This window comes from Schistocerca nitens, chromosome 10 (assembly GCF_023898315.1).
Source record: "Schistocerca nitens isolate TAMUIC-IGC-003100 chromosome 10, iqSchNite1.1, whole genome shotgun sequence".
NCBI lineage: Eukaryota > Metazoa > Arthropoda > Insecta > Orthoptera > Acrididae > Schistocerca > Schistocerca nitens.
Window position 1 is genome coordinate 48,592,287 of NC_064623.1, and position 14,428 is coordinate 48,606,714.

General features: G+C 44.8%; 1 protein-coding gene across 1 annotated transcript in view; it reads left to right on the top strand.

Annotated features, from left to right (window-relative positions):
* The window catches only part of LOC126209849 (uncharacterized), a 50,879-nt gene extending 38,426 nt beyond the window's left edge, over window positions 1-12,453 (top strand). Inside the window, exons 5-6 of the mRNA XM_049938977.1 lie at window positions 1,995-2,184; window positions 12,096-12,453. Coding sequence (XP_049794934.1) covers window positions 1,995-2,184; window positions 12,096-12,196 — 291 coding nt within the window. The 3' untranslated portion in view covers window positions 12,197-12,453. The remainder of the gene's footprint in view (window positions 1-1,994; window positions 2,185-12,095) is intronic.
* The last annotated feature ends 1,975 nt before the right edge of the window (window positions 12,454-14,428 follow it).

Genomic DNA, 14,428 nt, shown 5'->3' on the forward strand with positions numbered 1-14,428 from the left:
GGCAAACTGGCTGACACTGACGGCGGCGGTGCACAAATGCTGCGCAGCTAGCGCCATTCGACGGCCAACACCGCGGTTCCTGGTGTGTCCGCTGTGCCGTGCGTGTGATCATTGCTTGTACAGCCCTCTCGCAGTGTCCGGAACAAGTATGGTGGGTCTGACACACCGGTGTCAATGTGTTCTTTTTTCCATTTCCAGGAGTGTAGATAGCAATGGATAGTGAATCTCTCCAAGTTTTTAATGCACATTACAGGTGCCCAACATGGGCATTGTTTATCACGTGGCATGCATCAATATGTGCGTGCATTTCATTAAAGTTGCTGACATGAATTGCCTGGGAAGGCGTCACATCATTTCCACTTTGGAAATCTGTTCAATGGGTAACCTATCTACAGGCATAAACTAATTAAGTGTGGCAATATGGAGTGAATGATTTGCTCTCTTGTTCTGATATGCATGCACCTGGTGTTAACTACACCAAGGAGTGTATATCGTTACAAAACTAGGAGAGATTCTCGAACCACTGATGTTTGTGTATTTTCGGCATGTATTGTAATTTCGACACAGTCCAATTCTGTAACCATGGAGAACTATAGACCTATATCTCTAACGTCGATCAGTTGTAGAATTTTGGAACACGTATTATGTTCGAGTATAATGACTTTTCTGGAGACTAGAAATCTACTCTGTAGGAATCAGCATGGGTTTCGAAAAAGACGATCGTGTGAAACCCAACACGCGCTATTCGTCCACGAGACTCAGAGGGCCATAGACACGGGTTCACAGGTAGATGCCGTGTTTCTTGACTTCCGCAAGGCGTTCGATACAGTTCCCCACAGTCGTTTAATGAACAAAGTAAGAGCATTGGGACTATCAGACCAATTGTGTGATTGGATTGAAGAGTTCCTAGATAACAGAACGCAGCATGTCATTCTCAATGGACAGAAGTCTTCCGAAGTAAGAGTGATTTCAGGTGTGCCGCAGGGGAGTGTCATAGGACCGTTGCTATTCACAATATACATAAATGACCTTGTGGACTACATAGGAAGTTCACTGAGGCTTTTTGCGGATGATGCTGTGATATATCGAGAGGTTGTAACAATGGAAAATTGTACTGAAATGCAGGAGGATCTGCAGCGAATTGACGCATGGTGCAGGGAATGGCAATTTAATCTCAATGTAGACAAGTGTAACGTGCTGCGAATACATAGAAAGATAGATCCCTTACCATTTAGCTACAAAATAGCAGGTCTGCAACTGCAAGCAGTTAATTCCATAAATTATCTGGGAGTACGCATTAGGAGTGATTTAAAATGGGATGATCATATAAAATTAATCGTCGGTAAAGCAGATGCCAGACTGAGATTCATTGGAAGAATCCTAAGGAAATGCCATTCGAAAACAAAGGTAGTCGGTTACAGTACGCTTGTTCGCCCACTGCTTGAATACTGCTCAGCAGTGTGGGATCCGTAACAGATAGGGTTGATAGAAGAGATAGAGAAGATCCAACTGAGAGCAGCGAGCTTCGTTACAGGATCATTTAGTAATCGCGAAAGCGTTACGGAGAGGATAGATAAACTCCAGTGGAAGACTCTGCAGGAGAGACGCTCAGTAGCTCGGTACGGGCTTTTGTTAAAGTTTCGAGAACTTACCTTCACCGAAGAGTCAAGCAGTATATTGCTCCCTCCTACGAATATCTCGCGAAGAGACCATGAGGATAAAATCAGAGAGATTAGAGCCCACACAGAAGCATACCGACAATCCTTCTTTCCACGAACAATACGAGACTGGAAAAGAAGGGAGAACCGATAGAGGTACTCAAAGTACCCTCCGCCACACACCGTCAGGTGGCTTGCGAAGTTTGGATGTAGATGTAGATGCAGCGTCCAATTCTGTAACCATGGAGGTATTTATGAGTAACCGTATACGCGGCACGTGTTGTACAGCTTTGAGACTGAGTGCGATGGTTTCAGTGAGCTACGTGGTGTTGCCAGGAGCTGGAGCGAGTGCTGCAGGTGTTCCTGTTTGGGGGTGCGCTGGTGGTGGGCGTGGCAGCGATGCAGGCGGTGGCTGTGGAGGTGGTGCTCCTCCAAGACCGGCCGGCCATGGAGTTCGCCATGCCTGGCACACTCACCATGCGCGGCGCTGCCGTAGCGCTGCCTGTGTCCGCCATCTTGTATCTCGGTGAGTGCTACATACACTGTGTCTATACGGGGCTGCCGGCCGCTGGTGGCCGAGCGGTTCTGGCGCTACAGTCTGGAACCGCGCGACCGCTACGGTCGCAGGTTCGAATCCTGCCTCGGGCATGGATGTGCGTGTTGTCCTTAGGTTAGTTAGGTTTAAGTAGTTCTAAGTTCTAGGGGACTTATGACCTCAGCAGTTGAGTCCCATAGTACTCAGAGCCATTTGAACCATATACGGGGCTCCCAAAACCAGAATCCACAAACCAATGTATCTATACTGTCCCAAGTTGTTCCTGTAATTCCAGCTTCCAAATATAGACTTCCGTAATGAATTTCCGATGCCATGTAAACGCACAAAAGATTTTCAAACATTCTTGGATTGCCTATTGGCTTCTGTCTCGGGTTCTTCGGCCGACGTTCATCTAATGATTTTTCTGACGTTTCGCCAGCACGAGTGGCTGGCATTGTCAAAGCTTCACCCTCCATTGCCGGTGGTGAACTGGAGGTGAAGCTTTGACAATGCCAGCCACTCGTGCTGGCGAAACGTCAGAAAAATCATTAGATGAACGTCGGCCGAAGAACCCGAGACAGAAGCCAATAGGCAGTTTGTCAACAAGTGGCCACGAAAGCCTTAACAATTTTGTATTCTTGGATTGTGAGGTTATGTCCAGTTTTTAAAAATTTTCAGATAATATGCATGGAGTGACTTTTTATGCAGTCAAGGAGCAGTAGAAATACTAGATGGAGCATGAAGTTGTCTACCTCAAATATTTAACTGAAAAGAAACAGCCTTGGTGCTTACTAAATGAAGAAATGGATGAAGTAGCAAAACTGTTTCAGGACTTAATGTGTGAACACAACAGCGACAAATGGTCTCCAAAATTCGATTTCCCTCTCCTGGAAGTTGTGTTGCCTGCTAAAAGTAGTGATACATCGTTCCACGCTGGCTGAGACTACTATGACGTAACTTGTCAAAACTACTTTGGTCGTTATTACACCACTGGCCATTAAAACACCATGCGAAAAAAAATTCCAACTAGCACGAAATATACCACACACTTGGATATGAGTATGAACAGCGTTTTAGTGCAATCATGCAAACTGAATCAGTGTAATTCCAACTGCGTTTTGTACGTTATATAAAATTATGCACCAGGTTTCTCTTCAGATGGCATTTAATTGTTATTTGTTTCTGACCATGTTACGCTTTATGTAAGAAGAAGAAAATTTGTCTATCAGAATGTGTCAGAATTCGATGACACTGCAGTTAATACTTCCACTGCACAGCTGCTCGTCTTGATCAGGATTCCACGACTGCCATATGCATACAGAATCAATGAGCTTTGGAAGGCCATACTCAACGCCATACAGGGTTTCAACGGCCCTGCGCGACTAGCGCATGAGAGGATAGTCATATTGTTCGCTCGACCGTGCAGTGTCGTACAGCCACAACAGGTGCCTCGACTCAGTAAATGAGTTCGTTTGCTGCAAGACAAGTGCCCACGGGTACTGTGCGACGACGTTGGAGCACCAGCAGCAGAATGAAAACGCTGGACACAGAAATGTCTTTTCAGATGAGTCGCAGTTCTGTGGTACAGCATCACAGTGTATGAATCCAGGAGTGAAATAGAACGACTGTTTCCACACTGCATCTGTCACTTTCATACCTGGCCAGTACTTGGTGTTTTGGTACAGGGTGCGAATGAGTAAACACCGTGAAGGTGGCATTCATAAAAATTCCAACTGGTATGAAATGTAACGCAAGCTTGGATATGAGTACGAACAGCGTTTTAGTGCAATCATGCAAAGTGAATCGGTGTAATTTCAACCGCATTTTGTAAGTAATATAAAATTATGCAGCGGGTTCCTCTTCAGATGGCATTTAATTGTTATTTGTTTCTGATCATGTTACCCTTCGTCTAAGAAGAAGAAAATTTGTCTATCAGAATGTGTCAGAATTCTATGACGCTGCATTACTAGTTCCACTACACAGGCACTTGTCTTTATCAGGATATCAAGACTGCCATGAGCATACAGAATCAATGAGATTTGGAGGGACATACTCAACACCATGCAGGGTTTCAACCACCCCACCCGACTAGCGCACGAGAGGACAGTCATATTGTTCACTAGACCGAGCAGGGTCGTACAGCCACAATAGATACCTCGACTCAGTAAACAGTTTGCAGCAAGACAAGTGTCCACGGGTACCGTGCGACGATGTTGGAGCACCAGCAGCAGAACGAAAACCCTGGACACAGGAATGTCTTTTCAGATGAGTCGCAGTTCTGTGGTACAGCATCACAATGTATGAATCCACGAGTGAAGTAGAACGATCGTTTCCAGACTGCATCTTTCACTGCCATACCAGGCCAGTACTTGGTGTTTTGGTATAGGGTGCGAATGAGTAAACATGCATCATATCTGATTCCACAGCATGTGATCTGGACAGCACCCATTACATTTTTGTTGACGCTAGTGCCTGTGCAATATCTTCAAAGTCTTTGTCACATTACGTTTTAACAGGGTGAAACGAACCCAGCAAGAGGTCACAATGGTTAGTGCAACTGACTCTCATTCGACAGGACGACGGTTCAGAGCTTGTAGATTTGGGTGCTGCGTGATTTGACTAAATCACTCCTGGTTAATGCCAGAATGGTTCCCCATCTTGGAATAATCCGAGCTTGTGCTCCATCTCTAATTACCTCCTTCTTTCCTAAGTGCTGTCCTAATGTAAGGAGTTATTAGACTGTTTCCCTACCCACTACATTCTTCAGGTGTCTCATTTAAGGGGCTCCGGAACGCCCTATACTTGCAATGTTAAAATAACGCTTATAAATTAGGTCTTTCCTCACAAAGTATTTGAGGTAGGAAGTTGAACTTTTTACAGATTATTTATTGGAATATTGGCTACAACTTAACACAGGGATTTTAAAAAATTTTAGTTCAGTTATTAAAGATGATTTTTTTTCAATTGTAATGAAAATTCACAACATTTTTTTGCAATTTTTTATTTATATATTCAAAAATATACAGTTTTTTGGAAAAAGGCTGTGTTAAATTATGCAGAAGGTACTGTGAAACATTTACTGAAAGTTTGAAACAAATATGTTTGGAAGATCCTTAGAAAACATGTAATTAGTATGAGAAAATAAAAGTTTTGGGAATCGAGCGACAAAGATTGGATTAACTTTTTAGTGCATTCCAGGTCCATAGGATGGATTATCTTCATCCTCTGCAAACTCCTCCTCCAGCTTCCTCTTGTTCCTCCTCCTGTTTACTCTTGCTTGTATTTCTAGACTCTTTACAGCCCTGTCTGCAGCCCGAAGGCGTTCCTTGTCTAAAGCAAGCATCGCTCGTACCATGTTAGAACCTATCTTCATTCCCATATTTCTAAATACATTTGGCTTTCCAACATTTCTCCTTTTCTTAAAAGCCTTCAGAGGATTTCTAATAACTTTACTTTTACTCATTATTATACTTCAACACAACAGAGACTCAAGAAACAGAAATAATTACGAATATTTTCGAGATAACGACAGAGTAAATAAACATGAAACAATCGACAATCACACCAGCGATATATATTGAACCATCACAGGTTAGCCACAACACATACTTTATCTCACATCACTAAAATGTACCTGATGAACACGGACGTTAATAATAACACCATTTGACACAAGTTTAACAGCGCCACAGTGGGTCACGCCCATGTAGAACACATTTCAAAAAAAAAATTTAAAAATAGTTGTAGTCTTCGGAATTGAATAAATTATATATCTATTAAAAGGTAATAGTCTGCAGATTCAGAAAACGCAAAAAAGTAAAAATTGAACTTTTCATGATTTTGAGCCTTTCCGGAGCCCCTTAATGACAATATCTGACAATGGGTTGCTGAGAGACTGGCATGCCGCCTCCCACTAGCTACTATGGTTGAAAGGCTCTGATATGGCGCTGAAGCAGCATGGAGTTATGTACCTGTGCCTGTCATCCAATCTCAGCTAGACTCACTGACTAGTCAGGTTAGAAGCACTGTTGCTGTGAGAGATGGCACCTCTAAATATCACATTCTGTATATCCCAAAATTCACATACAGATCTATGATAATGAATACAGACCGAAGCAATGAATTAAAATTTGTACCAAGGCTGAGAGGGAGATGTGCTAGTTCAATCAAAGGAGTTGTGTTAGTCAAGAGTGTTTCAGTGGTTAGCCCATCTGCGTAGCGCGCAAGGAGACCTGGGTACGAATCCTGTACTTGGTACAAATTTTGATTCCTTGTTCCGACCTGTATTCAGCATCACACATAAAGTGGAGGCGTGATATGTCTCTGGAACATATAATTTGCCTGATTTACACACAAATTGGACCATGGGCTCTCTCTACTGTACTGTGTAACTTCTATGAAATTTTTAGGCAATTGCGTAATCTTTATGACATTAACATCATTAGGTATGCAGATATTATTTATTTGTGACACTGAAAATTTGTGCCATACCAAGAATCGAACTCAAATTTGCTGCATGTAGCGAGCTGTTGCTTTAACCACATTGGCTGTCCGAGCACGATTTTAGGAAGTGGCTAAAGCGACCATTCGCGACTCGGGACAAGTAAGAAATACGGATTCGAGTCCCGACACAAATTTTCAAGTATCACCAACAGGTAATATCTTCATATATAATTTAGCTAGTTAGAAATATTCCGCAGTTGCGAATAAATTTCATAAAATTTACTACAGCTGCAAAATTGTGACCAGTGTATGTTTCCTCAAGAATTGTTGAAAATAAATACTGCATAAGTTTACCTACAGTAAAATTTCGTTATTTCCAATTCTTACTGTAGTAATTTCGATGGACAGTGGTGTAGTAGCGTCTTGCATTCAACAGTATACACCACTAAACCGACGATTCTTTCAAGAATCGAAATCCCACGTATTAAATAGATAACTTTATAACGTGTTAACGTGTTAAACACTGACGTTAAACGTGCAAGTGAGAAAAAAAATGGTTCAAATGGCACTGAGCACTATGGGACTTAACATCTGAGGTCATCAGTCCCCTAGTACTTAGAACTACTTAAACCTAACTAACCTAAGGACATCACACACAGCTATTCCCGAGGCAGGATTCGAACCTGCGACCGTAGCAGTCGCGCAGTTCCAGACTGAAGCGCATAGAACCGCTCGGCCACCCCGGCTGGCAGCGAAAAAAAACTTTTGAAATTATGTTTAGAGGTTTTTGGAAGTAGCTATGTGCCCTTATTATAAAATACTGCATGAGTATATTCTGGGTAAAAGCGCGTCGGGGAAATCATTGAAAGAAACAGCATTTACTCGCTCGCAGGGCATGATCTGCAGAACTGTGTTCAAAATCGTGGCGAAAAGTGAAATACCCGTAGTGGAGATAGCACGCACCGATTTTATAACTTGCTTAATTATGGCGTTTGTGGCTAGTAACACGTTGTGACTACACATGAGCATTACTGCCACACCAATGTCCACGCGCGCATTCACGAATCGTCCGAATACTGCAGCGCTGCGCTCTGGCAGTTCAAGGTGCGAGTCTGGCTGCTAAGACCGAAAACCTCCGACTTATTTAAGGAGCACCCAGCGTGCAGCGATATCCCGTATTTCTTTCGTCGTTACGCGACATTACTTTCAGAAGCTCTTTGCGGATCAGCAGGAGTGCTGAAAACAGACCCGCTCCAGCACGGTCTATTTTCGCGGAACCAAACCACGGAGCGGAGGCCGAATGGCTGTCTAAACAAAATCGAATGATGGAAGGTAGTTCGCAAATCGCGGAAATCTTAGCGAAGCTCGAAATATTACGTTCACAGATAGTCGTTTCCAAGCTAGTCAAACAGCGCAATATTTCATGTGTTACCTCGGCAAACTTATTGGAAGTCCAGAATGAATCTTTACCCTCTGCAGCTGAGTGTGCGCTGACTGGAACTTCCTTGCGTATTACCAACATGTGACGGAGTGCGACTCGAACCTGGGGCCCTTCCTCTCGCGGGCAAGTGCTCTGCCGACTTAGCTATCCAAGCGCCACTCACAACCTGCTCTCCAGTTTTGTTTCCGCCTGTACTTCATGTCCTACTTTCTAAACTTCATGGAAGTTCTTAATGGTATAGCCACAGCTTGGTGGATTGCTTCCAGAAGGGATCTTTCTTTTCTTTCCCTCCCTCTCGCCTCCTACCCAGCCCTTCTAAGATTCTGTCATGTTTACTCTGACCAGCGAGAACATTATGGCCATCTACACACTATCTATATCAGGGCTTAACAACTGCCCGGGTTTGAGCGCGAGTACTCGCGTCTGCTCAGGCACGTGCTCGCGAGCAGGTGCAACGTCGCGGAGTAGGGAGGTAGGGGAGGGAGGGGAAATGCGCGCGCAAGTTTGAATAGGGCCGCTGCGCGTCTATTGAATTCGCGCCGAGTGTTTAACGTTTAAAGTACTACGATCAGCTCTAACAAGTCACTTCGCTGGTTAAGAATCAAGTCGCCATTGTGTAACCCCAACCATGCTTTCGCAGTTCAACCCCAATTGGGAGGAATTTTATCTGTTTACAGAAAAAGATGGTGTTGCAAAATGTTTAGTATGTCACAAAACGCTGAATTCTTTTACGAAATTTAATTTGCAGCGACATTATATGTCGTACCACGCGAAAGGCTAAAGGACGTGGAAAATGTGATGGACCAGATCGTGCACAGGAAGTTATTCAACTTAAAAGGAAGCTATCCGAAGAAGATCTGGACGACGAAGAAAAATCAACTGAGGCAGCTCTCAGAGTGAGTTACAAAACTGCTTTGCTTTTAGCAAAATCCCTGCGCCCCTTCACTGATGGCGATTTAATAAAATAATGTTTGGTAGTTGCAGCGGAACATTTGTGTCCATCTCAAGTTGAACAGTTTCGGATTGTGCTATTATCTAACATGACCATTATGCGTCGCATACAGGACATGGCAGACGACGTCCAGAGCCAGCTTGCAAATATCTGTTAAGATTTTATGGCGTATTCTCTAGCTCTGGACGAAAGTGTTGATATCACTGGAACAGCGCAGCTTGCCATATTTATTAGAGGTGTTAATAGAGATCTTCAGGTGAGGGAGGAGCTCCTCGATGTAGTAGCCATGAAGAACACTACAACCAGAGGTGATATTTTAAGTAGTATTGAAGAAAGTGTTGAAAATATAGGATTGTCGTGGAATTCTTTAGTCTCAGTGTCTACAGATGGTAGAGGCATACACTAAGCTAGTAAAATTATGTGGCACGTGTACATTCTCCTTTATTTGTTTCATTTGTCGCAGTAATAATTCGTGAGTGATATCCGTGCAGGTAGCCGCGGATTTACATTGACTGGCGGCAGCTGTTGTGTGCACCACGTGACTCTCCCCACTCTCCGCTCTGGTCCGGTAGTGGGGGTAGCGTGCTCGCGCTGCTCCGTGCTCGCGCCTTGCTGCTCACAGCTTGCTCCGCGAGCACGTATGTTGTGAAGCCCTGATCTATATAAACCCGTGAAGACGATTGCTTCGTCACCTGGCAAGGAATGACTGCTAGTCAGGCACAGGAACGGTGCATGTAGTACCAGTGAGCGTGCTGTCCGTGTGCAGAATGGGTAAGGCGAGCCATCTATCTGAGTCTGACAGAGGGCAGATTGTGATGGCCCAGAGCCTCGGCAAGGCCGTTTCGGAAACTGCACGACACGTCGGGTGTTCCGGGAATGCTGTGATGAGTGTCTTCAATACGTGCCGAAACCGAGGTGAATCCAAGTCCAGACGGCGTGGGGTTGGGTGGCCACCCATCATTAGAAATGTCGAACGTCGTAGGTTGGTCAGACTGGCAAAACAGAACAGGCAGCGAACTCTGCCGGAACTGACGTCAGACTTTGGTTCAAGTGGCTCTGAGCACTATGGGACTTAACTGGTGAAGTCATCAGTCCCCTAGGACTACTTAAACCTAACTAACTTAAGGACATCACACACATCCATGTCCAAGGCAGGATTAGAACCTGCGACCGTAGCAGCAGCGCGGTTCCGGAATGAAGCGCCTAGAACAGCTCGGCCGCAAAGAAATGCTTCCACTCTTGCCCTTTTGGAAATCAGATGAATAGCTAGGTTACCGCATTACGAGACTGCACTGTTTTCCACGTTCCCCGACACGCTTCAAATACCCTCCACTGCTAGTGCTGCCATCTACCTCTGCGAGTGGTTTTACACATTACTGTGACGGCACCGTGTATTAGGCTTTCAGTTTTCTGTGGCCTGTTAAGTCGGGTCTAAAGTTCGGCAATAGCGGCAAATTAATCGTTAGACGTTGGCGTATTGTAGGGAAACTGCATGTCCCCCACTTTTTGTTCTCTGCCACTCAGTCTCCCATTTGTTTCTAAAAGGTTTTTTCATTATTACAGATACACTACTGGCCATTAAAATTGCTACACTGCGAAGATGACGTGCTACAGACGCAAAATTTAACCGACAGGAAGCAGATGCTGTGATATACAAATGATTAGCTTTTCATTGCATTCACACTGGGTTGCCGCGCGGTGACGACACCTAATACGTGATGACAAGAGAAAACTTTCCAACCGATTTCTCATGCACAAATTTCAGTTGACCGGCGTTACCTGGTAAAACGTTGTTGTGATGCCTCGTGTAAGGAGGAGAAATGCGTACCATCGCGTTTCCGACTTTGATAAAGGTCGGATTGTAGCCTATCGCGATTGCGGTTTATTGTATCGCGACATTGCTGCTCGCGTTGGTCGAGATCCAATGACTGTTAGCAGAATATAGAATCGGTGGGTTCAGGAGGGTAATACGGAACGCCGTGATGGATCCCAACGGCCTCGTATCACTAGCAGTCGAGATGACGGGCATCTTATCCGCATGGCTATAACGGATCATGCAGCCACGTCTCGATCCCTGAGTCAACAGATGGGGACGTTTGAAAGACAACAACCATCTGCACGAACAGTTCGACGACGTTTGCAGTACCATGGACTATCAGCTCGGAGACCACGGCTGCGGTTATCCTTGACGCTGCATCACACACAGGAGCGCCTGCGATGTTGTGCTCGACGACGAACCTGGGTGCACGAATGGCAAAGCGCCATTTTTTCGGATGAATCCAGGTTCTGTTTACAGCATCACGATGGTCGCACCAGTGTTTGGCGACATCGCGGTGAACGTACATTGGAAGCGTGTATTCGTCATCGCCATACTGGCGTATCACCAGGCGTGATAGTATGGGGTGCCATTGGTTACACGTCTCGGTCACCTCTTGTTCGCATTGACGGCACTTTGAACAGTTGACGTTACATTTCAGATGTGTTACGACTCGTGGCCCTACCCTTCATTCGATCCCTGCGAAATCCTACATTTCAGCAGGATAATGCACGACCGCATGTTGCAGGTCCCGTACGGGCCTTTCTGGATACAGAAAATGTTCGACTTCTGCCCTGGCCAGCACATTCTCTAGATCTCTCTCCCGATGAAAACGTCTGGTCAATGGTGGCCGAGCAACTGGCTCGTCACAATACGCCAGTCAACACTCTCGATGAACTGTGGTATCGTGTTGAAGCTGCATGGGCAGCTGTACCTGTACTCGCCATCCAAGCTCTGTTTGACTCAATGCCCAGGCGTATCAAGGTCGTCATTACGGCCAGAGGTGGTTGTTCTGGGTACTGATTTCTCAGGATCTATGCACCCAAATTGCGTGAAAATGTAATCCCATGTCAGTTCTAGTATAACGTATTTGTCCAATGAATACCCGTTTATCATCTGCAATTCTTCTTGGTGTAGCAACTTTTATGGCCAGTAGTGTATTATGCTGTAGCGTAGTGTTGACTTTGGTGAGGCCAGTGTGTTTTCTGCAGGTCGTACTTCACACAGTAGTGACGGATTCCTTTGTGCAGGTGTGGACGTGTTGTCGCTGGTGTGCGTCCGCAAGTTCTACTGCGAGCTGAGGACGCAGCGGCTTCGGCCCTGCGTGCTGCCGCCGGCTGCACCCATCTGAAGAGGGCTGCCACACGGCGGATCCCGCTCAGAGGAAGTTCCAGTCGCCACGTCCGGCCACACTGCCGAACGCGGTCTGCAGCCAAAGAAAAGAGGGCTCCAACCTGCCGGTAGCCCTGCAGGGTCCGACGGCTGCCACGCGCCAGTTTCCTCAGCAGTGAATGGCGCTAGAGACTGCTCTTTTCATGTTCTTTGTCATTTTCCTTCCTAGTCAATAAATAACGTAGACTCGATTGTCTACGGACGTAACTAAGTAAATGTTCGAGAGGTCTGATGCTCGTGTTTCACTGTGCCGCAAGAGATGTCACTCAACTGTTTCATAAAACACGCGTTTAATTTGGACAATATCTGTACAGAATTCGAATCAAATAACCGCAGCAGTATGAAAATACCCCCTAATGAAAACAAGTTCTATAGGTTAGACGCTTCCCCTCAAAAATTTTTTTAGTTCGTACCTCTATGTTTGTTGGTGATTATTCTCCGACAAATGTCTCAAGAAATACGTGTGGCGTAACTCCACAATCACGTCCCATTGAAAGCAAAGTTTCCCGAGTCTTGTACAACACTCTTATTTTTTTGAGAATGCTCGCACGAAGAAATTCTCATCACCAGTTTCCTGCTATGTTACCAAGTTGTTTGTGTCTCCTGTTATGGCGGTCCAATTCTTCCTTCTTAAAACTACTGCGTGCGCTGCCTTCCAGCATATGGTCCAGTATCTCAAATCTCTTCCTTCCTCGCCTCCTCTGTGCTCCACATACGCTTCTAAACCTGTCTTTATAAGACCCCCTATTAGTTTTCCGTCTTTTTCTCATACTCAACAACTCTGGTCTCCTACGCTTCTCAGTGCCCCTCCATATTCTACCCTTTACATACAGCTTATTTTTTTGCATTATCCGCCTCGCCAACAAGACGGCAGTCTTGCGCTATCTTTCTTCCTCGCGTTCCAATTTCCAGTAGCACACAAGAGGAAAACCCAACAAAGTACGTCATCAATGTTTCCCTCAAATCTTTGTTCATACTGCAGCTGAAAACTCTCCTCTGCTTACAAAGTACCTCTTTTGCCGTTGGTATCGTCGTCATCATGATCTTGAATAGTTTTCAGTCCCAACCTGGGTCTGTTTGGAACATAAGCCTCCAGATTTAGTCCTGTTTTCCCACTCTATTCTTTGTTCACCCTGCTCCTGTCTTGCCTTTTATTTTTAACATACTCCTCGACACCTTTCAGCCCTCTATTCCTTGGTCTTCCTCTTGGTAGTTTCCTTTACACATGCATTTCATGTGCCTTCTTGGGAATCCTATTGTTTCCTATACTCTTTAAATGCTCATACCATCTTAGCCGTCATGTTGCTATCCTGCTCTGCAAAGTTTCCAAAGTCACTATTCCCCTTATCTTTCATTCCTCGTCCTCTTCCTCCTTGTTACTCCTGTCCTATTACTGAGGAACTTCATTTTACCTGCCTCTAATCTGCTTACATTTCCTTTCTTCATTGCCCACGTTTCAGATGCATAGGTCAGCAACGGAATGTAGTAAATGCTATATATTACTTCTTTGCTTTTTGTGGGACGCCTTTATTCCAAACTGCGCTCCTAACATGTCGGAGGAATGCCACTGTCTCTCTGCCACTTCCACTGATTTCTTTCTCATTTCTTCCACTCTCTTCTATCACGCTTCTCAAGAACATAACACATTCTATCTTCAATTGTTCACTTCCAATCCTTATACTGCTACTTGGTCTATCTTTCTTTCTAGCTGCAACCAGGATCTCACACTTGTTTACTTTGAATTTCATTCTATACCATCTCACATTTTCTTCCCAAGCACCCTGCTTTTCCTGCTCTCCTCCTCCGTGTTACCGCAGATCATTAAATCATCGGCGAACACCACTGCCTTCATCTTGTCTCCTTCAGCCTTGGTATCCTGGCTCAAATTTCTGAGCTTCAAGTCCTACCCGGTTTCTATTCTGCTTCCTAGTTATTTGAAGTGTTGCACGCGTTCAGCATTATCTTTTCCATTTTATTTCCACCCAATGCCGTTACTTTTGTTTTCCTTGCATTAATTTTCTTTCCATAGCTCTCTCCCTTACATTCAATGACATCTACCATCTCCTGTAATTCACGGTGCTGATGTCCAGCGTTTAGGATGGTCAGAAACGCACGCATATGTTAAGTGCGACGTAAAACTTCTTGTGTGCCTAATGTCATCGGGAAAAGAAACCGTATCATCAATACTATA